The 25460-nt window shown below is 37.9% G+C and overlaps 1 protein-coding gene across 2 annotated transcripts in view; it reads left to right on the forward strand.

The window, feature by feature from the left end:
* The window catches only part of LOC112826013 (bifunctional heparan sulfate N-deacetylase/N-sulfotransferase 3), a 174819-nt gene that overhangs the window by 121122 nt on the left and 28237 nt on the right, over positions 1–25460 (forward strand). For both annotated transcript variants that reach the window (XM_073892178.1, XM_025874091.2), the window contains exon 7: positions 24879–25061. In XM_073892178.1, the coding sequence (XP_073748279.1) occupies positions 24879–25061 (183 nt within the window). The remainder of the gene's footprint in view (positions 1–24878; positions 25062–25460) is intronic.

Here is a 25460-nt window from a genome sequence, read left to right on the forward strand (position 1 = left end):
GGAATGTACTGCAATTATGATTACAGTTTTATTACAAAGGATACACGTAGGTAAGTTCTGGGAAATACCAGAGCTTCTATGCCTGCTCCTGTGGAATCAGGGCACATCACCCTCCTGGAACATCAATGTATTCACCAACCAAGGAGTTCCACTGAACTCTGGTGTCCAGGGGTTTTTGTTTTTGTTTTTTGGTGTCCAGAGATTTTATTGGCATTTCATAAATCACTGGCCACATGACTGAACTCAATATCCAGCCCTTCCCTTCTTTCTCCTCCTTTAGAGTTCAGCCGATATCTGCAGCTTAAAGCTCCAGCTTCTAATTACATTGTTGGTTTTTCTAGCTTAGCCTATCCCTACCCTGAGTCATCTCATTGACGACGACATAAAGTATTAGGACCCACCATAAATAAGAAAGAACTCTCATCATTTGGGAAATGGCAAGGGTTTTGAACTTTCCTCCTGGGAACCAGGCACAAAGGCCAGCCCAATTCTTTAGTTTACAACAGTCTTCAAGTGGGTGAATGGCCAAAGGTTTTTTACCACTTCCCTTGAAAGACAGGTGGTCCGGGATCCCCCTCTGGAATTTAGGACTTAACAGCTATCATCTTTGGGCCTCAGTTGAAAATCAAACTAAAATAATTGCATTTTCACAGCCTCTTAATTATTCATTGGCTAAGCCTGCATGGCTTTGTGAAGGCCAGCAGATCCGTGACTTCTTTTTTTGTCAGATGAAGGAATCTGGACTGAGTTTGGAAATCCAGAGGCCTAAACCCCAGCCTATGTAGATGTACCACAGAGGCATTCCCTCACGTGGGAGGTACTGCCACTTCCCCAGAGTCGTCAAAGGTGTGGCGAAGGCACCCCCCTCACTCACAAAACCTCGGTCCTGTTCTTAGTTTTGCAGAGTCTCGCATCTCTCTCCCTCTTCTTTCCTAATAAAATCTTCTCAAAAAACTAGGTGTAAGGAGAATGCACATGACACAAAATAATTTAATGAATTATTTTGTTACACATGGTACTGAAAAACAAAGTGAAACTTCTTATTTTTTTTTAAGATTTTATTTATTAGAGAGAGAGAAAACGAGTGGGGGGGAGGGGGGGCAGAGGGAAAAGGAGAAGCAGACTCCCCGCTGAGCAGGGAACATGATGCGGGGCTCCATCCCAGGACCCTGGGATCATGAGCTGAGCCGAAAGCAGACGCTTAACGACTGAGCCACCCAGGCGCCCCCAAAATGAAACTTTTAAAAAAATAGTATTCATCTTCTCTGTAATGGTTAATTTTATAAATTCTATGGTAGGCCACAGTATCCAGACATTTGGTCAAACAGTATTCTAGGTGTTTCCAAGAAGATTTATTTTTAGATAACATTTAAATCAGTAGACTTCCAGTAAAGCTGATTACCCTTCATGATATGGGTTGGTTTCATCTAATCATTTAAAACCCTGAATAGAGAAAGACTGATATCCCTGCAAAGAAGAGGAAATACTGCCTGCACACTGTCTTTGGACTGAAACTGCAACTCTTCCCTTGATCTTCAGACTACCACACACACACACACACACACACACAAACACACACACACACACCCCTCTTAATACACTATGTAATAATACACTGTGTAATAATACACAATATCAAGTGTGCATAACTGATTAGTGTAAGTGTACTTTTATTTTACATTCCAAAGAAATAAATTATACTTACCTTCTCTACGCATGTGTATGTCTGTGTTTGTGGTCTGCATTCTCACTTGTGCCCTTTGACTGTGAAAGCTGAATGGTTATAAACCATCTCGAGGTCTTTAAATTTTCCCTGAAGTGTCTGTTCTCTATCAATTATTTGTTTTCTTGCATTCTTACTCAATTTGCAAAATGAAGTGAGGCACAAATGAATAAGATTTTTTTATTTCAAGGACAGTAAATATGAATCACCAAATTCTGTATAAAATATCCTGTTGGTTTCTTATATTTCTTAATAAATACTCTTAAGAAAAATTCTATAGAAACATGAAATGGGAAATAGCTGTTTAACTATGCCTCCAAAAAACATTAAAATGTAATTGAAATATAATACATACATATGGCAAAGTATATTTTTAAATGCCTATTGGATTTCAAAGAAATGAGATGTTATCATTATTTAATATTCTAGAAAGTATTTTACTTCATGCCATATGTATATGCAAACTAAAACATTTTTAATAATCTCTATTCATTTTAATTATCTTATAAACATAGAAAAACTTACCAAATTTAGTTTGCCTTACAGGAAAATAAATCAACTGTACCAAACTTAGCATAATATGTAAGATTTGAAATGATGACAAATCCCTGTAAATTAAAGCCAATAAGCACAAGATTAAATCAAAATGGTAAATAATCTTATTATATATCATATATTTTTTAAATTATCTGTAATTTTATAATATATGTGTTTATATATGTGCACGCATGTGTATATGTGTGCAAATATATAGATATATTAATTTATAGATACAAAAAATCTTAAGACATTGTCCCTTCTTATAAGTACTTTTTGTATAACATTTAGAGCTTAAAAGCAATGGGTTTGTTAGGTTTGGAAAAAAGAGAAAGAATTAGTGGAAATAATTCTTACATGGTACAGTTGTCTGTATGTTTAATCTGAAATTAGAGTAAGCAAACCTATTGGTTTTTGAGCATTCACTCACTCTGTACCTGTGTACAATTGATTGGCTTATTTATTATATTAAAGTAGCTTTTAACTTCACTTACTGTTAACTCCAACACTGTTAATTCTAGAAATACCTTCTTAATTTTGTTCAATTTCTTTTTAATTTAATAATAATATTGTTGATGTTACCATTGTTTCTGTTTTCTTTGTGCTTAACGTTTTTCTAGAGTTGAGCACGCCTTACTTCCCACTTTATAGTGGTATCAGTCCATTTGTAAAGAAGGTAGAATTTTATTTATGGAGATGGACTTCAAGACATAAAAACAAACTCAAGGACAAAGAGAGATAAATACTCAAGAGCATACACACACACCCCTAATTTACCCTCTATTTACAGCATGACAGACATTATAAGTGAGTTCATTTTCTGAATACAGTTGACCCATTTACATGTTATTTAAAAGAATAGAATGGAAGTCTTGCTAGATATAATAAACCTTTCCCTGCCTTCTAATTCAGACTATTCTGCACATGATTTACTTATCTCATTGTGCTTTAATACACTGACATTCAGACTGTAGGGCACTTGCCTCTACGTTAGATAGTTCTAGTCAGTGATGCTAATGTTCATATATCAGCTTTTTTGTAGTTTTTTTTCCTCCATCTTCAAAGATACAAGATATTAGCCATTTCCTGCCTCCATTCTCTGCCAGATATGTCAGCGCAGCGTAATATGAGAGTCCAGGCTTTGCATCCAGATAGACCTGGGTTTAGATCCTTAGTCAGGTGTTTACTAGCGATATGGCTTGCCTGACTGTAAAATGAAGATCATAATATCCACCTTCACAGGGATTCTTCTTACGAGTGATGAGATTACAAGTTATAGTACCTGCCACATATTGAACATTTAATATGTACATGTACCTTGCTACCACACTCTACAACACTCACACTAAAAACCCTGCACCTGTCTCGCTTCTGACCTGTTCCTACCTGTCATCTATGAACTAGGTAGCTACAAAACTAAAAGGGTTTGAATTACATCTACACCAAAAGTCAATGATTATAGAAGTATTTGTTTATTCTAAGTGGACACTATTAGCAGAATAAAGAACATAAGTCTAAGGGCTGACCTATTCTGACATTTAAGTAGGTAATATTTAAGATGGTCCTTGAAAGGTAGATAGAATTTAGCCTGAAAGACACACAGGTGGAGAAGCATACTTTACAGAGGAAATGGATACCAGGCCTAACACATGAGCATCTGAGGAATAAGGGGTAGTTCCACTTACTCCTTGGTGAGTATTTGTGGCAGAAGCTAAAACTCAAGAAAGAATATGGGCCTATTTTGTTAAGCAGTCCGAGTGCCAAGTGAAGGAGTTTAATTTAGTGGAAAATGAGTTAGTATTTTCTAAGCAAAGGAGTGTTGCTTTAAGAGGATTTCTCTCATGTTAGCATTTGGGATATAAGAAAGTTGGGAGAAATAAAAGTGAGGAGATCATTTAGGAATTTATTAGAATGGTTCAGGCAAAAAGTAACGAGGCCTAACTCTCACACATTGCTAGGAGGAGTGTACATTGCTACAATCTCTGTGAAAGGCAATTTGGCTATACTTACCAATATTACAAAGGCACATGTATCAATATACATATGTATCAATTACAAAGGCACATATGCCCATCAGTATTACAAAGAGGAGGAGGAATATATACATATATATATACTTGCTTTTATATACATAGAATATTTCTGGAAGAACACACACATACCAATGGCACTAGTGGCTTCTCAGTAAAAGAACTGAGGGGCTGAAGGACAGAAGTGAGAATATGTTTCACTGTGTACCTTCTCGCACATTTAGACTCTTATATGATGCAATATTACCTATCCAAAATACGTTTTTTTATTAAGCTTTGAATTTTAATTCCAGTATGGTTAACATAGTGTTATATTAGTTTCAGGTGTACAATATAGCGATTCAGCACCTCCATACAACATCCAGTGCTCATCATGATAAGTGTACTCGTAATCCCCATCACCTATTTTACCCATCCTCCCGCCACCTCCCTTCTGGTCTAGTTAAGAGTCTCTCTCTCTCTCTCTCTCTCTCTCTTTTTCCTTTGCTCATATGAGTGAAATTATATGGCACTAGTCTTTCTCTGACTGACTTATTTCACTTAGCATTATCTTCTCTAGCTCCATTCATATTGCTGCAAATGGCAAGATTTCATTCTTTTTATGGCGGAATAATATTCCTTTGTATAGATATACCACTTCTACTTTATCCATTCATCCATCAGTGGATACTTGGGCTACTTTCATAAATTGGCTATTGTAAATGATGCTGCAATAAACATAGAGGTGCATGTATACCTTCAAATTAGTGTTTTTATATTTGGGGGGTAAATATCCAGTAGTGCAATTGCTGGATCATAGAGTAGTGCCATTTTTAACTTTTTCAGGAACGTCTATACTGTTTTCCAGAGTGGCTACCCCAGTTTGCATCCCCACTAACAGTGCAAGAGGCTTCCTATTTCTCCACATCCTTGCCAACACTTGTTTCTTGTGTTTTTGAGTTTAGCCATTCTGACAGGTGTGAGGTAATATCTCATTGTAGTTTTGATTTGCATTTCCCTGATGGTAAGTGATATTGGGCATCTTTTCATGTGTTTATTGGCCATCTGGATGTTCCACATATTTTGGATACTAACCCTTTATCAGAGATATCTTCTCCCACTCAGTAGTTTGTCTTTAAGTTTTGTTGACGGTTTCCTTTGCTGTGTAGGAGCTTTTTATTTGATGTAGTCCCAGTAGTTTATTTTTGCTTTTGTTTCCCTTGCCTCAGGAAGGAAGGGTAACAAAAGCTTAGAAAAAGTTGCTAAGTCCCATGTCAGACCAAAATAAATTTTTAAAGTAATGAGGTCTAAGGTCACAGTGGTAGCTATAGGATTGGAGAGATAACTTACCAAAAGTTTGTAGTGAGGGACAAATTTTATAAAGAAAGAATAGACATACAAAAATAGAAATTTGTGGGAAGCCTAGTACTTAATAGTATTGCACCATGTTATAACATAGCATGAAGTAGAGAACCATAGGTTTGTGTGCATTAGGCAGAAAGAGAATTTAAGAAATCATGTGTTACAGCCTGAGGCTTTGCGGAATATAATTATTATCTCAACTTTACCGATGAGGCACCTAAACATCCGGAGGTTTATTGCCTCACCCCAGTAACACAAGTGAGTGTCATAGTAGAGTTCTAAGTAAAAATTAAATAGAGAGGGGGGCACCTGGGTAGCTCAGTTGGTTAAGCATCTGACTCTTGGTTTCAGCTCAGGTCATAATCTCGCAGTCGTGGGATTGAGCCCTGCATTGGGCTCTGCACTCAGTGCAGAGTCTGCTTTAGATTGTTTCTCCCTCCTCCTCTGCCCCTCCCGGCTCGCACTCTCTCGCTCTCTCAAATAAATAAATAAAATGTTTAAAAAACTTAAATAGAAGAGGTATATAGAAAAGTACAGAAAATTGACGTCATAGCTGGAAGGGACAGAAGAATCCTGTCCTCCCCTCATCTCCCCCTTTACTCCCTAATAAGGCAAATTTTCTTATTCAGCAGGCACTATTCCCTAGACATTGGTATTAATGAGACCATTTATAAAAACCTTTGCAGTTCGGAGCACCTGAGTGACTCAGTCAGTTAAGCGTCTGCCTTCGGCTCAGGTCATGATCCCAGGGTCCTGGGATCGAGCCCCGCATCGGGCTCCCTGCTCGGTGGGAAGCCTGCTTCTCCCTCTCCCGCTCCCCCTGCTTGTGCTCTCTCTCACTATCTCTATCACTATCTGTCTCTCTCTCTCTCTCAAAAGAATAAAACTTAAAAAATTAGAAAAAAAAACCTTCGCAGTTCTTTCAAAATTCTAAAGTGTCCAAGGCTTGCCTTACTGTAATTATAGTAATATAATAATAATATCCCAGCAAATATTTTTAGAATTCCCCTTAGTCACTATGAAAATGTTGACCTTTAGTAGAAGACTAAATCTACTTCAGATTTCAAAACCTCGTCAAGTCTCCTTGTATCTGTTAGGTTCAGTTCTGGGTAGCTGCTGCTATGTGAAAGGGTTGCCAGTTTTGGTAAGGAAACATTTATAAACTCTAGTTCTTTTTATTTTTTTTTAAAGATTTTATTTATTTGACAGAGAGAGACACAGCGAGAGCGGGAACACAAGCAGGGGGAGCAGGAGAGGGAGAAGCAGGCTCCCTGCAGAGCAGGGGGAGCCCGATGTGGGGTCGATCCCAGGACCCCGGGACCATGACCTGAGCCGAAGGCAGACGCTTAACAACTGAGACACTCAGGGTCCTGACTCTAGTTCTTTTTAACAAGCTAGTTTACCTAGTTCCTAAGAAAATTTGCTTTTAGAAAATGTAATTCCTCATTATGTAACAGTATTACTTATAGGTTGGTTTATCTATAAATGAGTTATTTTATTTTTTAAAAGATTTTATTTATTCATTTGAGAGAGCGAGAGGATGAGTGAGGAGGAAGGGGCAGAGGCAGAGGGAGAAGCAGGCTCCCTGCTGAGCAGGGAGCCCGCCGTGGGGCTCCATCCCAGATCCTTGGGATCACCACCCAAGCTGAAGGAGACGCTCAACCGACTGAGCCACCCAGGCGCCCTTAAATGAGTTATTTTAAAGGACTTAAGCTTAATGAGAGAATAACAAATTATAGATCAAATGCTGGGCTCCTACTACAAAAAAGGTTTTGACATAGGTATCTGGTTTAGTTGCAGTCTTTTGTGGCCTTTTCACCTTTTCTCTCTAGAATGAGAAACCTTTATCATGGTAGTGTTCTCACCAAAACACTGAACTAGCCCTTCCAGTTGCCAGGAGCTTTGGCAATAGGTGGCCTCTAGCTGTGCTGACTCATAAGGGCTTGGAATCCTTTGTATTTCCCCCCATCTCTTTGGCAATGCCCTTCTAGGTATCTTGCCTTTAATTAACTTTTTTTTTCCTTTTCTGAAAGAGAGCCTAAGCACCTGCAAGCAGAGGGAGGGGCAGAGGGAGAGAGAATCTCAAGCCGGCTCCCCACGGAGCACAGAGCCCAACGTGGGGCTCGATCTCACCACCCTGAGATCATGATCTGAGCTGAAATCATGAGTCAGATGCTCAATCGACTGAGCCACCCAGGCGCCCAGCATGTAATTCAGTTTTATCCAGTACCTTAGCTGGCTCTTGTATTTGGGTCAGTCTTCTTATCCCTTCAAAGCCCTGAAAGAACTACTTCGATTATATTATCTGTGCCAAATTTTATTTCCTAAAATATCTTTTTTCAGTCAAAACAGTAAGGTATGACTTGTACAGGCCCAGTCAGGCTCTACAGTTTTTCCTCTCATTGAAGGTATAGATACCTGAGTGACTTTGTTAATATCTAGGGACTGTTTCCCAGCCCCCCACCCCACCCCGCCAACCCAACGAAAATAAATTCAGCTCATGAGCAAATACAATTAATTAAAACCCCCTGATGATGAAGCTGATTTTGGATCACCTAAATTTAATTCATTCACATATGAACTCAAATCAGATTTTAATGTGGGTCCATTACTTGAAGGATTTTTTTTTCAATTCTATAAGGTTTTCTCAGTTAAATTGAACATCTTTAGGGAGGTTTAATTTCATTTTCTCTATATATCTTCATTATGCTATGGAGGCAGTGCCTTAAAACAAAGAAACAATGTTTTCTACCAGAAAAAAAAAATGTTTTCATTGCAAAATTAAATATTACCTTTGTGCAACACTGCTGCTTAAATCAGGTTTTCTCTTAATTAGTCAATTTTAAATCTATCATAAGCTATAACTGTATTCATTATCCTGTCACTTTCTGAGTCTAATAGAACAAGAACAGCTGTTGTCTGGGCTCTAAATAACAGTAACAGGGTCTTTCAGAGTAATGTAGAAACAATATCAGAACAGCACATCAAGGTACATAATGCAAAATTAATCAAAAATTGGTGGTCTGAGAGTTGGAGACACTCTTGTGACATGCAAACATTTGTTCGGCTGCTAAAGTAATAACAATGAATTAAGCCAAGAGAATTACTTCTTCTGGGACCTAACAGAAATGTTACTTGGTCATCAATCATTAGCTTATAATAAAAGGGCTGAACTTGCAGTTCTGAACGTATAGCCAGAAAAATTAAGTGAGAGACATAAATGTGATAAAGAAAGACAAATGGTCCAAGCTAAATTGCTTTAAATTACATTGACCTCAACAGTGTACCTTTGAAACCTGTCCCTAATTGAGAGCAATTGATTTACCCTTCCAGATTTCCTTTAAAACCTATCAGATCCCACATTCAAAATATTAAGAGCCCTTTACCAAATTGTTTTGCAATTGAGCTTCCCTTGGGTTTGTAAATGATGACTAAGCTACATGTCAGGTAGAAAAACAGTACTCAATGAATTTAAGCCTTAGAAATGAAAGTGACATCTTTTTTCTCCCACTGGACATGGTGAAAAACTAATGAAAGTAATTTTTAACATAAAACAGTTGTTAATAGCACAAAAATATGAAAGATATCAGGCACCAAAATGAGCTGTGAGCAGGACCACCATGCAAAAATGTCAGATGTCTCACCCACATCCAGGATAAAATGGTCAAGTTTCTCAAAATTAAGGAGGGTCTGTGAGGAAGATATTTAGAAAGAGCTATGCTGTGCAGTGAGCACAATCCCCACTACCTTCTACCCATGCGAGAGCAGAGAGGTGAATGATTGCCCTGCTGCTCATCTCAGCTCTGGCATGAGGGTCACTGGAACCATCAGAGAGCCTGGTATGTGTCCCCTGCACAAGAGGGACATATTAAGCTGGTGTCTGCCTCATGACTGGTAAAACTAAAGCATGAGAGAGAGTTGGCTAAAAGGGTCTGCATCAGAAGAAGATGGGCTACGTCTGGGAAATAGGCACCCTCTTTTCCAAATCAGGTCAAAGGCCCCTAAATCCTAGGTCCAGCTGTGGAATTCTTAGTAGGAATGTTACCCCAGAATCCATTTAAAAGGGGTCCTGCTCAAAAGGACGGGGGAATGCACTAGCCTCGTAAAGGAAATTGCATTGGTGGGGCCTAGAAGGAGTGTCTCCAAAGATTGCAAATGGCTTTAAACAGGCCATCTTATGACACGATAAGTCAAGTAATATTCCCTGCATCATTTTCCTTCCTTCATGTCCATGTCCCAACACTAAGGGATCAGAAACCTCAGTAAGCAAGAGACGAAGAATAAAATCACTCACTGGAGAAGAATCAATCCGCGTCTCTCCCAGCCTCTCTTGCAGATTCTCGCCTGCACTGGGTCACAGCTGGGAGAGAGAAGATTTAATATTGCAACTAGTTTGGAGTTTTGATTGTTTTCTGGACCAGGAGATTTAAACTACTAAATCAAGAATCTGTTAGCAACTTAAAGCTACAGGAAAACTTTCCGTCACCTAAGAAACCAAGGAGGCCGTGCGGCCTGCTCTAGCCTGCGTCCAGAGATAAGGAGAAAACCACCTACACGGGATAGTTATTAAAGGGAGTGTGCAAAAAAAGTAATAAGTTACTTTAGTGGTTATATCCCATGAATCCTAAATGTTTAATGTGTATGAGTTACACAGTGATTTCTAAGAATGTAGATATTATATTTGTTTTCATGATGACCTGAAGAAGAAATATGCCATAAAGTGAAATATATTCATTGCTTTTTTATAAATAGAACAGATAGAGACAACTAGACTCTGATGCTAAAGGAGACAAAATACATTATTATATTCAGTATAATATCTGATAATATCATATAACATCGCACTGAGGGTATACAATGACCATTTACAGCAGAATAATCCTACAGCTTCAAAGTCCACCTTTACTTTAAAAAAAAATTAAAAAATTAAACATGTGCTGAATGCTGATTTCTTTTTCCTACATATGAGGCAAGAACCAAAATGAACACCAAAATATACTCACATATCCTTCAAAATAGACCTAATAATTTTAACAGTTTAAACTTGGGGACAAGAATTTAAAGACAATCTAAATATCATATTTTACCCAGTAAAATTATTTCCTGCATCTTTTTCAGGTAACATATTTCTATGCTCACTATGTTGTCAGACGCTGTATCAAGCCCTTCACATGTATTATCTCACTGAATCCTTACAAGTAATTTAACTGGCGCTGTTTATTTTTTTTTAAAGACTTTATTTATTTATTTGAGAGAGAGAGAATGAGAGATAGAGAGCATGAGAGGGAAGAGGGTCAGAGGGAGAAGCAGACTCCCCGCTGAGCAGGGAGCCCGATGTGGGACTCGATCCCGGGACTCCAGGATCATGACCTGAGCCGAAGGCAGTCGCTTAACCAACTGAGCCACCCAGGCGCCCTAACTGGCCCTGTTTAAAAGTACTATTTTCTCCCTCCACAGTCTGATGAAAGACCATTTTCTACCTCCCTTAATACTCCTCATTCACAATTGGTTTCTCTTCCTCACCCCTATCCCGCCCCCACCTGTATCTCATTATCATTTCAAAGCTAAATAGTCAAAACTAATCCAATGTCTGAATAATGCTTCCCAGGAAGTGAGAATCTTACAAAATGAGCAGTGATTTGACATGAAGAAGGCAGTAGTCCTCAGAGCTCAACCATAAATTGTCACCATTCATGAACTGCACTGGACTGCTTCCCCTTTCCTGTTTTGTTCCTGTTCATGTCCCTGGTGAATAGGAATAAAGCCCAGGGAATTGGGCCACAATGCTGAATCTAAGTCAAGTAACTCGTAAGATACCAGCTTTTAAAATATACATTGTTTGACTCAGTAATTTCACCCACATAAAAACTTTCCTAGGAATGTAGTCAAAGATACAAACCAAGACATATCAACTATGATAGCTAATCCAATGCTGTTTATAATAATGAAAGTCACAAACAACCCAAAAGGCCAATAGTAGAAGGAAATTGCAATGATTAATAAGATAGATTACTATATAGCCATTACAAATATACATATTTCAGAAACATTTTTAATGATGTAGTAAGCTGCTAAAGATATATTGCTAAGTAACAAACACTATGTACCAAGTTATACTGTATTTTAATAAGTACATGCAAATTTTGCAAATATATGTGTGTGTGTATATACATACATACATACATAGAATACCCTCTGGGTGGGTGGTGAACTTGCAGCAATTTTGGCTTCTTCCTGTTTTTTTTTTTAATTTTCTAATTTCTTACATTAAACATGTAATTTCTAATGGCAAAAAAACTGTCCATACTGAGGTGGACTTCAATTCGATTCAACAAACACTTGTTGGTAGTCTATTATGCAATTAAATTAAGTTCAACAAACATTTCTTTAATGAAACATGCATATAAGTGTAGATACAAAGATTATAACATGGTCCCTGCTCTTGGTGAGCTCACAGTTTAGCAAGAGTAACATAAAGGAGTAAAGACAACTTAGTTGTTGTAAGACAGCATAAGAAACATTAGAAATACAAAAGAAGGAGTGGTCACCTAAAACCGGGAATGTCACGGATTGAAAAGAGACAAGAGGGTATTCCAGGTAGGGAGAAGAAACATCTACAAATGCATGGAGACATTTGTTGGAATGGAAAGAAAAAGAAGGCAAGCAGAAAGATATGAAGATAGAGAAGAAGGCAGGGGCTAGATCATGATGGACTCTGGAAGCATTAAGGGCACAGACTCTAGATCTGCACTGTACAGTATGGTAGCCACAAACCACAGGTGACTATTAACACCTGAAATGTGGCTAGCCCACAATTAGATGTACTACAAGCATAAAAATAACATACCAGGTTTTGAAGACTTGGTACCAAAAAAATGCCAAAATCTCTTTAAAACTTTTTATGTTGATTACATGCTGAAATGATAATATTTTGAATATACCAGCTTAAATTAAATATATTATTACAATTTCAGTTGTTTTAATTTTTGTAATACAACTACTAAAAATCTTAAATTATTTATGTGGTTCACATTATATATCTATTGGACAGCACTGCTTTAGAGGATAGATTAGAAGACAACAACAGTGAAAGGAGGAAGATCAGTTAGAAGGCTTTTAAAGAGCCCAGAAAAAAAATGCAAAGAGGAGTTGAACTAGGCAAGTGCAAACAGGGATCGAGAGGAAGAGATGGCCTTATAAAAAATACCATATTGACAATACCAGATAACCTAAATAAGAAATGGAGCTGTAAGTATCTGGAATCCTCTAAGCTTTTTGGCTTGATGAATATGATGAGTAATGACCTTAGACAAAACAGGGGATACAAAAAGAATACCAGCTCTTGATGTAAAGATTCATTCATTCAAACATTCATTTATAGAGCGCCTGCCAAGTGCTAGTTACTTTCTAGGTGGTTAGGTGCCAGGGATCTAGCAATGATGAAATAAATGAGGTCTCTGCTCTCCTAGAACCTACTTACACTTTACCGTGAACATATAATAAATTCAAGTTAGCCATGTTAAAAATGAGATGGCTATGGGATATTCAGGTATAATGTTAACTAGAAACTTAGATGTTTGTGTTTAAAATTTAGGACGAATATATGAATGGTAGTAGAGATCAGAAAAATCATTATGGTGCTTCCACATAGGGATAGCAAAGAATAAAACCCTAAGAAACACCAGATATTCAAGGGGAACATGGAGAAAGAGGAATCAGGGAAAAGAAATAGGTGAAGGAGAAATAGGAGAAAACAGTCCCAAAAAAAGCCTAGAAAGGAGAAAAACTTAAGTGTGGTCAAATGGAGCACTGCCAAATGCCTCGGACTGATAAAGACTACCAAATATCCACAGGACTATGTAATTTGAGGCCATCGCTCATCTTTGACAGGGCATTTTCAGTGGAGTAGTGGGGACAAAACCCAGATTGGAAGACAAAACTGATGAGTAAAGACAGCACCTAGACAATGCTCCTCTGAAGAATATGGCTGGGATGGACAGCAGCTAGAAAACATAAGCACTGAAGTGAGAGCCTAAGCTGAGAGGGAATTGAGGCATGTTTTCAGGTATTAGGGAGGGACCAGTAGAGAGAACTAAAAAGAGAGAAAAACAGAAGAATAAGTCATAAAATGAGATCTCTTGGGAGTTGAAAGTAGATGGGGTAGAAAGCACTGGGAGATATATTAGTCTTGAATGCAAAATAAAACACCTCTGCCTGAGCATGATGGCAACATAGGTTATTCCTGACTTCACTCACTTTCACAAGAACAACTAACATCTATTCAAGAACAAAACACCACTGAGAGAATCCTAGAACATGGCAGTGAGGCTGAAGCACAGCCTTGCACCTTAGAGACCACGACAGACTGCATTAGAAGGATAAGAGAAGTGACTACATGTTGACCACATTGCCCATCCCCCAGGATAGCATATCACCACACAGGGATGTCTTCCCTGACCCTTCAGTTCCCCTGGTGGGAAAAGAGAACCCAGAGAGGACAACCAACTTCCCCAAGCATTGCGGGCCACATTGTGGGAGGCCCTACTCTGATTTCATACCGTGGGGATTGCAGGAGAATCTACAGGGCCCAGCCACTGGGAATCTGGGAATCTGGCTGTGCTGGAGAAGTGGGGAGGAACTTGGAACAACCAGCACAAGATTTTGGCAGACCAAAATCATACCTACAGCACCCAAGTAGTAATCCCAACCAGCTGCTTTGCTTATATGCAGAACCAAGCTGGGGGTACACTCTGACCAGGGAATTTGGCAGGATAAAGATCTGCCTGATTCAGATCTTCAAATGAGGAGTTTTACCAGCCCTAGAGCCTGCTTTGCCCATACCCAGGCAAAGTTCTGAGTCACAACCTCACCTGCTGTGAAGAGTGCCTTACAGCCCCATCTGACCAGAAGGCTGGTGACAACCCCTGGAAGCTATGTGGCCAGTGGCAATTGAGCCAAGAGGTAAGAGAGCAGTCAGGCACCCTCAGAGCAAAGCCAGTACCAGACATGGAGATGTCCCATGCTATGCACAGGCAGGGGGATTAATTCATAGCCACAGTTGAGGGTGTCTCCTGGCCCCTCCCAAATAGACACCTGTTGAGCAAATTGAGAATAGCTGGAGTGGCCCAGGCAAGTGGCTTTAACCCAGGCAAGGGGCTGAGACATAGCCCAACACACTGAGGAGAGTATCTTCCAGCCCCATCTGACCAGAAGGACTGGCAAAAATACCTGAAATCCCTGAGGCCCAGGGGCACTCAAGCCAAGGGAAGAGCAGAGAGAGCCCAATGGTTTACAGAGCAAAGCCAGTGGCCCTATTCAGCCAGGGAACTTATGACAACAAAGACCTTTACCAGTTTTAGAGCTGCTTATTCCATTGCTCCCATTCTGGGAATGGAATTCATAGCTCCACTCATTACTGAATAAAGCTTTCAGCCTGTCTGACCAGAGAACCTAACCAGAGCACACAGGAAGTCGCACAGCCCATTTAACAGCCCTACATACAGTGGAATGGAACAGAGAGCACAGCCTGTGGTTTGCCTGGTCTATAGAGCAAAACTGGTCGTTTCTGCAGACCAGGGAATTCCATGCACACTCAGGCCTGACTGGGGCCCCCTGGGCCCTGGCCTGCTGCCCTGCCAGGGCAGAAAAGCTAATTCACAGCCCTATCCCCTACTGAATGTAGTACTCGGTCCCAACCATCTAGTAAACATGACCAGAGGATTCGGGCAACTGCAGAGTCCATCCTACAGCCTTTCTTGGGTATAGAAATAAGCCAGCAGGACAATCCAACTGATCTCAACTAGTGGCACAACCCCCCATCCCTGTCCTCAGAACTTCAACAGTTGCATCACCCATAAATACACTATAGCAGGCCCCACTTGCCCAAAGGCATTACCAGCAAACATACCCAGGAACCCAAACTGAGCTGGCTAGTGAAGAACTGTCTCTGCCAGGGCAAACTAGTTAAGTCTGGAAGAGGAGTCCCATGATGAAAATGTACAGATACAATACAAGGAATCAAGGATCATGAAAAATCAGGTAAATATGACCCCCCCAAAAAAACTAATAAAGCTCCAATAACTGACCCAATGAACTGTCAGAAAAAAGAATTCAGAATAATCCTTTGAAGGAACTTAGTGAACTATAAGAAAACACAGACAGACAACTAAAGGAAATTAGGAAAACAGTACATGATAAAATGAGAAGCTTGACAAGAAAATAGCAACCATCAAAAGAGAGAGAGAGAGAGAAATCTTAGAGTTGAAAGATACAATAACTGGACTGAAGAACTTAATGGAGTTTCAAAAGTAGACTCAACCTTACAGAAGAAAGAATTAGCAACCTGGAGTATAGGACATTGGAAATTACCCAGAGAAGCAAAAGAAAAAAGAATGAAAAAGAATGAAGAAAACCTATGGGAATTATAGGGCAAAATGAAAAGAAACAGTATTTATTATGAGAATTCCAGAAAAAGAAGAGAAAGAGGAAAGAACAGAAAATATATTTAAAGCAATAATGGCTGAAAATTTCCCAAACCTGGAGGAGGAATGGATATCCAAATCTGTGAGGTCCAAAAGATCCCAAATAGGTTAAACCTGTATAGGGACACATCAAAACACATTACAGTTAAATTGTCAAAAGTCAGAGACAAAGAAAGAATAAAATACTTAAAAATAAACTTACCTAATGAGATGAAATTTCTCTATGCTGAAAACTCCAAGACATTCGTGAAAGAAATCAAAGAAGACACAAATAAATAGAAAGATATCATATGTTCATGGATTGCAAGAATTAATATTGTTAAAGTGTCAATACTATTGAAAGCCATCTACAGATTCAATGCAATCCCTATCAAGATTTCAATGGCATTTTCTACAGAAGTAGAAAATACCTCTAAAACTTATTGGGAACAAAGCCCCTAAATAGCCAAAGAAATCCTGAGAAAGAAGAACAAAGCAGGAGGTATCACACTTCCTGATTTCAAGTTATACTAAAAAAGCTATGGTAATCAAAACAGTAGGGTACTGGCATAAAGACAGACAAAGAGAGCAATAGAATAGAGAGCCCAAAATAAACTCAAGCATTTCCAGTCAACTAATATTTGACAAGGGAGCCAAGAATACTCAATGGAGAAAAGACAATCTCTTCAAAAAATGATGTTGGGACAACTGAATATTCACATGTAAAAGAATGAAAGTGGATCTATTTCTTATACCATTCATAAACATTAACCCGAAATGGTTTAAGACTTAAATCTAAGACCTAAAACCATGAAACTCATGGAAGAAAACATAAGAACAAAGTTCCTTGACATGGGTCGTGGTAATGATTTTTTGGATATGACACCTAAAGCACAAGCAACAAAATCAAAAATAAACTAGTTGGACTACATCAAACTAAAAAGCTTCTGCACAGCAAAAGAAAACACCAAAAAGGGAAAAGACAACCTACAGAATGGGAAAAAAAAATTGCAAATTATATGTCTAATAAGAAGTTAATATTCAAAATATATAAAGAACTCATACAACTCAATAGAAAATAAAAACAAACAACAAACAAAAATAATTTAAAATGGGCAGAGGGTCTGAATTGACATTTTTCCAAAGAAGCTATGTGAAAAGCTAATGGGTACATGAAAAGATGCCAGCATCGGTAGTCATAAGGTAAATGCGAATCAAACCCACAAAGAGATATCACCTCATGCCTGTTAGAATGGCCATCATCAAAAGAATAAGCAATAGGAAATGTGGGCATAGATGTTGAGAAAAGGGAACCCAGTGCACTGTTGGTGGGATTGCAAATTGGTACAACCACTATGGAAAACAGTATGAAGAATCCTCAAAAAATTAAAAACAGAACTACCATATGGTCTAGCAACTCCACTTCTGGGAATATATGAAACACTGACTCGAAAAGGTATCTGTACCCCCATGTTCAGGGCAGAATTATTTACAATAGCCAAAGCAAGGAAACAACCTAAGTGTACACTGATGGATGAATGGATAAAGAAGTTGTGATACACACAAACACACTGGAATATTATTCAGCCATAGAAAAGGGGGAAATCCTACTACTTGTGACAACATGGATGGATGTTGAAAGCATTAGGTTAAGTGAATTAAGTCAGACAAAGATAAATGCTGTATGATCTCACTTATATGTGGAATCTAAAAACAAAAACAAACTCAGAGGAAAAAAAAAGATTAGACTTGTAGTTACTAGAGTAACTAGAAGCAGGGAGTTGGCGGCGGCGGGGGGTGGGTGCGGTGAGAGCAGGAACTAGAGAAAGGTGGTCAAGAAGTACAGACTTCCAGTTATAAAACAAATAAGAGTTAAGCAGGTAATGTACATCGTGATGACTAGAGCTAACACTGCTGGATGATGTATTAAAAAAAATTTGTTAAGAGAGTAAATCCTCAGTTTCTCATCACAAGAAAAAATTTTTCCATTCATTCTTTTCCTCTTTCTTTTCTTTTTATTGTATCTATAAGAAAAAAATGGATGTTGGCTGAACCTATATTTCACAACATATGTAATCAAGCCATCATGCTGTCCTCCTCAAACTTACACAGTAATGTATGTCAGTTATTTCTCAATAAAACTGGGGGGGGGAGACAAATGTCTATAAAGAACAGTAGGAAGTTGAAAGAGTTCTTGCCTGATGACCATTACTCCCTGCTGATCATGGGATGGTTAACTAGGGAGATTAAGGAGAACGGAGATGAAACAGAAGGCCTCAAGAGCAGGAGAAAAGATTGAAATAGCTGCTGGAGTGAACTGAAGATCATGAATAAGAATAGCCAATAGATTGGAGGTGTCACTGAGATTGGGGACCATGTGCTTATGTGACCTGAAAAGTTCCCATTATGTGTTTTTTTCTCTAGTGTGCTGAACAATCCATACGTGGGATGTAGAAACTGAAAGAATTGAATGAAAAACTGATAATGAAGTCTCAGATTTGTAGAAAACTGAAAGCAGAAAGATGATTTGGGATATCTGAAGGTGATAGTAGGAGAGGAGTTCAAATTGTTGACCACAGAATCTTGCCTGCTAGAGGAAGTGATCAGATGGACATTAACAGATGCAGAAAAAAATGAAAGAATTAAGATCCTAGAGGTATAGATAAGGTTGATGAACTGCTGGAAGGAAGCTATAAATGAGAAATGGTATTCCTCCAAAATACTAATAATATATCAACAATAACAACAATAAATAGCTATAATTTACTAAGTAATTACTGTGTGTCAAGCGGTTCTTTAAATGTTTTGTTTTATTGCACTCAACACAATAACAGTTATGATTTTATACCTTTTTTTCTTTTAGATGAGTAAATTTAAATGACTTGCTGAAATCAAAGAACCAGTAGGTGGCAGGACCTACTTTTTTTAAAATAAAAATTTGGCATTTTTATTTATTGTTTTACACATTTTTTATTTAAATTCAATTTAGTTAACATATAGTGTATTATTAGTTTCAGAGGAAGGATTTAGTGATTCATCACTTACATACAACACCCAGTGTTCATTCCTTCAAGTGCCCTCCTTAATGCCTGTCACCCAGTTACCCTATCCCCCACCCACCTCCCCTCCAGCAACCCTCAGTTTGTTTCCTAGCATTAAGAGTCTCTGTGGTTTGTCTTAACCACCCATGCAGGCCACAGTCGAAGGCCTAAAAGATATAGTTTATTTACAAAGGAAGTTTCACAGGAAACAGAAGCAAGAGGGTGGTAGAGTAAGTGAAGGTTGGGCAGAGTTCGGGGAGAGGAATACAGGCAAATGCGGATAAAGTTAGAAGAGATGAGAATCAATCATTATGGAGGCCCACAATTTGAATGGTGCTAAGGAATTATCAGAATGAATGGCACTGAAAAAATAACTAACCCTAGATTTTCCCCACTTTCCAAATGAGATGATTGGTGCCAACTCAAGGCACATACTATATATCACAAGCAGTGCAGAGAATAATGTTGAAAAGGTGCTGTGGCAGCCCCAAGGAAGTTAACAATCTAGATACAAATAAAACAATAATTTTTTTTTAAAGCATAATACAAACCAGAGTAAGAAAATGTTGGAAAGACCTAACAGTAGTGCTCTGGAGCTCATATTGTTTTTTGTTTTTTGTTTTTTAAAGATTTTATTTATTTATTTGACAGAGACAGCACGAGAGAGGGAACACAGGCAGGGGGAGTGGGAGAGGGAGAAGCAGGCTTCCCACGGAGCAAGGAGCCCGATGCGAGGCTCGATCCCAGGACCCTGGGATCATGACCTAAGCTGAAGGCAGATGCTTAACGACTGAGCCACCCAGACGCCCCTGGAGCTCATATTGTTAAAAGATTGAATTTGCTTGGAGAGATCTGAAGAGATAGTTATAACAGGCTGGATATAGAGAATTGAATTAGGGAGAAGAGTACAGAGAGAAGAAAGTGCCTGTGGAGGTCAGCAAGACCAGGGAGCCCCGGGAGCAGTAAGAAGACTGGTGCACGAGGAACAAAAAGAGGATGCAAGGGAAGATTAAAAAGGTCACCTAGGACCATGTCGTCACTAAGGATGACATCCTGAATTTTATTTAATTCAGAAGGCAATGAGGAACTATTTGTGGGTTCAAACTGGGAAATTACAGAATAGGAGGCTCAGGCCCAGAGCATCATTAGAATAGCCTTTTAATCAAGATTTTTTTTTACCTATTTTCCAGAAGGAGATGTGCTTATGTAATGGAGTACAGTCTTGACAGTGGTGGGACTCATATATTTTTCATGATAATAAAAATGAGATTTCCAAAGTTTGATCACTACCCCATAAAAATAAACTGTTTTCCTTATTTTCCCCCAAAGAATTACAGTATGCTTGTCCTCTGCCACATATTTTTAAATGCCATGAAATAAAGTAAAAATGAGTAGGCAAGGCAGTCTTTTAAATGGAGAAGTTATAAGGTAACATGCATCTGAGAGGTACATGTGGAAATGGAGAAGAATTTTGCTTTGGTTAAAAAATAATAGTAATAATAATAATAATAATAAACAGGATTGAAGGGGAATTAGGAACCAATTGCACATGTCTATATGGACCAGAGCTCTTTCTTTTTTAGCAATTTTCTGTGCATCTACACACGTATGTCAGCAGTACAGAAGCCCTCAAAAGGCATGGTCAAGGGCACTTACCAAGTTGTTTGAGCTAGGGATAGCTCTAAGTCTAGGACATCAAAATACACTTACGGACTTAACAGGACATGTTTGTTTTTAAAAGGTATTCAAAAGGACCACTACAGAAAAGCCAATGGCTTTTGGCAAATGGAATCTTTTCTATGAGAATAAACAATGGTTCTGGCCAGTTTTCCTCAAACTGTATTTCAGTGGTACCTGCATCAAGACACCTGGAATGATTTTCTAAAATGCAGGTACCAGGGCACCTTCCAGACCTAGCAAATCAGAATCACTGAGTGTAAGGTCTGGTGATCTGAACTCTTATAAGCTTCCTAGGGGATCTGTTATATATGTTCAGGCTTTTGAATATTTGCTCACCTGGAAGGATACCCAAACAAAACGGCTTGGCTGAAGGACAGGAGTGGGAGGCTGACATTTTTCACTGTAAATTCTTATGTGCCTTTTGAATTCTGCATTTTTCCACAAAAAATACTTACAAGAATGAGCATCATATATTTATATTTTCGCATCCAGAACCAGGCAGAGCATCTGGCAGTAGGCTAAGAAAAATGTTTGTGGATTTGGTCATAAATGGCATAGTTTAAAATAATTAGTAGAAGTAACACACTTTTTTACACCCCTATTTACTCTCCCCTCCCCTTGACCTCAAAAGAAACGGATTACTGCACTGTCAACTGCTTTTGCACCAGGACCCGTATTTTGTTCCTTATTCTTGTTGGTAGCGATTCATGCATCTCCAATACCTGGAACTTACTAGATTCACATGGTTGAGGCTAGAAAGTGAGATAAAGTGAGTGCCCACATCTTTCTCTTAGCCACACTTTTACAAATGATAATCTGTTTCCTCTCCCATAAATACCAGTGTATATGATATTTGGCATTTAGCTTTTACTTTTTACAGAAAAATAATCATAGTGAGTATGTTGTTATACATGTCTGTATCTATTAGGCTAGAAAGAATTGTTTTCAACCGTTAGATAAAATTTATATCTTTGGCAGAGTTTCCAATGATTTGAGTTTTAAGCAGCTAATTAGTCCTTTTGGTAACAACTAATTACTTAGAGTATGCATGTAGCAAAAATTTGTGGAAATGCAATTGTAACTTCTTTGACATTTTCTTTCTTATTAGATTCTACATGTATGATAAAGATAATTTATTTTGACACATTTATCCTTTTTAAAAAGGCAAACAAACAAACAAATCCTTAGTTCTGAAGCACTCTTAAAATTATAAAGGCATCCTCTCTAGGGAAAGACTACTATCTATTTTCCTTGAACTGGTAACTCTTTCAAGCTTCCTTGTTTCTTTCTATTCAGGCAGAAACTGTTGCCAAGAAATAAAGTGACATTACAGTTGTCATAGGTCATAACAGGAGTAAGAAAGAAATACTGTCTGAAAAGCAAACTAATTATTTTACCGAAACTTTGTCATTATATGTCTGTTCTCACTAGTCCGGTTGTTTGTTGTGCATACCTTCCTAACTAAAAATTAATAAAACTTGGAGAGTTTACATGTTCAGCTAGAGATATAGAATATTCATTGTGTAGAGAGAATATTGTGATACACACACACACACACACACACACAAATTTAAAAAGAAATTATTTTATGTCCTGAACAATTATATCCCCTTCATGGCTTTGAATTTCTTAGAAAAACAAAACAAATCTCAGGCTTGAGTCCAGAGTCTGAAAATGTCTTGAGGTAACACACACTACAAAGCCATCACTTTGAAACAGTCCTTTTGTTTATGGTGCACTTTGAATTATGTTAAAGTAGATATACAAAAAAAGAGTTGAAAACCCGGGGAAGGTTCCATGGCTGGTGGCTAAGTAGCTTTTATCTTACAGGATTAAATTCAACACCTTCTAAGTATTACCTTAATTCTTGCCGATCAGGTTAACTTTCAGCAAAAGCAATGTCATTAACTAGCTCACAACTCATTCTGGATTGCCTCTGTCTTTAGCAGACAGAGTAGCATTTTTTTACTTTCTATACTCATACGGGTAAAACAGTGACACTCTGCTTTAAATGTCACAGAGTAAAATGTTTTCTGGGTTGAAAAGTAAACTCAAAGGGAGTTCAAATGTATTAGTATCACAAAGTCACACAGTATCTCCACATTTCCCATTTTATGCCCAATGCAGATGCTATTCAAGTGAAATACAGACACATAGAGGTATTAATAAATCTTTCACAAATAAAGCAAGAAATATAAACTAGTGCCTAAGTGGATTAACATATATGTTACATTGTATTAAAATTTTTTCATGTAATAAGCAACTTGAAGTATTTTGCTGTTGTTGTTGAGTTGCACTGAAAAATGTGGCATATAAAACAAATGATGAAAGACTGCCTCTAACAGACATTAGAAAAGAACTTTCAAATGTAACATGATTGTATTGAGTCTCTCAATAGGTGATTTTTTGATAAATTTTGGAGGAGAAAAGAAAGGGAAACAAAAGTCATAGAATCGAAGCTACTACAAAAATAACCAGAGGTTAAATTTTAGAAGTCTCATTTTTCAGAAATACCCAATATGGTAAAAGTCTTGTTTATCAATTCCATGACTACATCAGTCTGCTGGTAGCTGTTTAAAGTCACCCTCAAAGTATTTTTTTTGTGAAAGTTCTAGGATTTAAGATATGTTCAGGCAGAGTGAATAGAAATACAATTAAATATTCTTGATCACAGTTGAAGCTTTTCATATAAAAGCCAACAGGACTTATTCTATAGAATAAAAGATATCACTGTTTCTTCTTATTCATAGTTGTAATTAGATTTTTTTCTGATTCATTGTATCAAATCTTAATATAACCATTCTCTCTTCTCTGCTACTTTACCTCAATAAATTTCCTTGAATATTTCTTTCAGTCTCTAATGAATGAACCTATTATATTCATTATGATGATGATTATAATAACTATTATTACTATTCATTCACACGACATTATATATTTTAGGAAAGTACTATTATCACATGAATTATTTTTATGATCTTTTTTATAGCAGCATAAATGTGACAGTGGTTTCTTTGCCATTGAAAATCTCATGCAGAATTATTTCCATTTGTCAACACTTCACCAACAAAAACTATTTGCATTCACTTGAAGCAATAGCTTCTAAAAAGCCCATTCTACATTCCATACCAATTTAATCAAACCTGCAGAATTTAAATTTACTTTATTATGGAGAAAATGCTGTGATTTTGTTTTCAATGCATGAATTCAATCTAGGTCAGTTGCTTTCATACGAAGAGTTGATTTTATCTAGCTAAACACTGAAAATTTGTCTTAAAGGAGGTATCTGATATTAGAAATAATAGACCCAATGACTATGGAAATGGGTTTGAGAGTGTTATTGATGGAAAATAGTTAATACTTATTTTAGCAAAAATTTAGTCCCAATTCACAGATTGCAGTCGACCAAAAAGAGTAAAAGAGTGGTAAACAGGTTGTGTGCTAGGCAAGTTCCAGGCCATCTGGCTCCAGAGGCTGTGTTCTTAATCACTATTCTAAATGAGAGTTACTGAGCTACTAGAGAGTTACTAACAGAGCTGATGGTACAAACGGCCTCTAATAAATACAAATCAGAGGATATTCAGTTCATGCTGATAATGGTGATACACTAATCATTTATATTCTTTAACTTGAAATATTATATTATAAGCCAAATTAAGTAGATTGAAATTATAAAATTCCAATCTCCTGAGATTCTGATGCCACAAATTATGAATAGGTCACTGATGTCATGAAGCCATTATGTGTGAGCATCTAGGATCTTATTCAGCATCAAACTAATTGCACCAACATGGATATATAGCAGTTGGACTTGTGGGGGTTTTTTTGTTATGAAATATATTAAAATCTCAGAAAAAAAGTGTTCACCAAGCCTTATTAATAACAGATCCTCTAATATGCATTAATATAATCAGAGTATTTGGGATATGTCCACAATTCAGAAACATGGCATGAACTGAAACCCTGGGCAAAGACTACTGAAGAAAAACTAGCATTGCTATGATTGCACTGCCCCCTAGGGTTAAAATAACTTGTGTTTACACTGAAGTCCATTTGCCTTTTTCAGATCAGCATTTTCATGACGCATTTGTCCAACTATGGGAATGACCGCCTGGGACTATACACATTTGTTAATCTGGCCAACTTCGTGCAGAGCTGGACCAACTTGCGACTTCAGACTCTGCCTCCAGCACAGCTGGCTCACAAGTATTTTGAGCTCTTTCCTGATCAAAAAGACCCTCTATGGCAGGTAATATTGCTTCAATAATTGCTATAACTAATTAATCCCATAAACATATCTTGAAGTTCTATGAGATAATCCAAATCTGAAAAGTGAAGGCATTTGGAGGGAAAAAAATTATACATTTTGGAAATGTTAGTAGATTTGAGAAACTACTTCCTGAATTGGAGTTTTTTATTTTTTTTAAGATTTTATTTCTTTATTTGAAAGAGAGACACATAGCGAGAGCGGGAACACAAGCAGGGGGAGTGGGAGAGGGAGAAGCAGGCTTCCCGTGGAGCAGGGAGCCCGATGCGGGGCTCGATCCCAGGACCCTGGGACCATGACCTGAGCCGAAGGCAGATGCTTAACAAGACTGAGCCACCCAGCTGCCCCAAACTTCAGTCTTATATTATTGCATCATAGTGA

This window comes from Callorhinus ursinus, unplaced genomic scaffold (genome assembly GCF_003265705.2).
Source record: "Callorhinus ursinus isolate GAN/ISIS: 27379988/994484 unplaced genomic scaffold, GSC_fseal_2.0 scaffold4, whole genome shotgun sequence".
Lineage (NCBI taxonomy): Eukaryota > Metazoa > Chordata > Mammalia > Carnivora > Otariidae > Callorhinus > Callorhinus ursinus.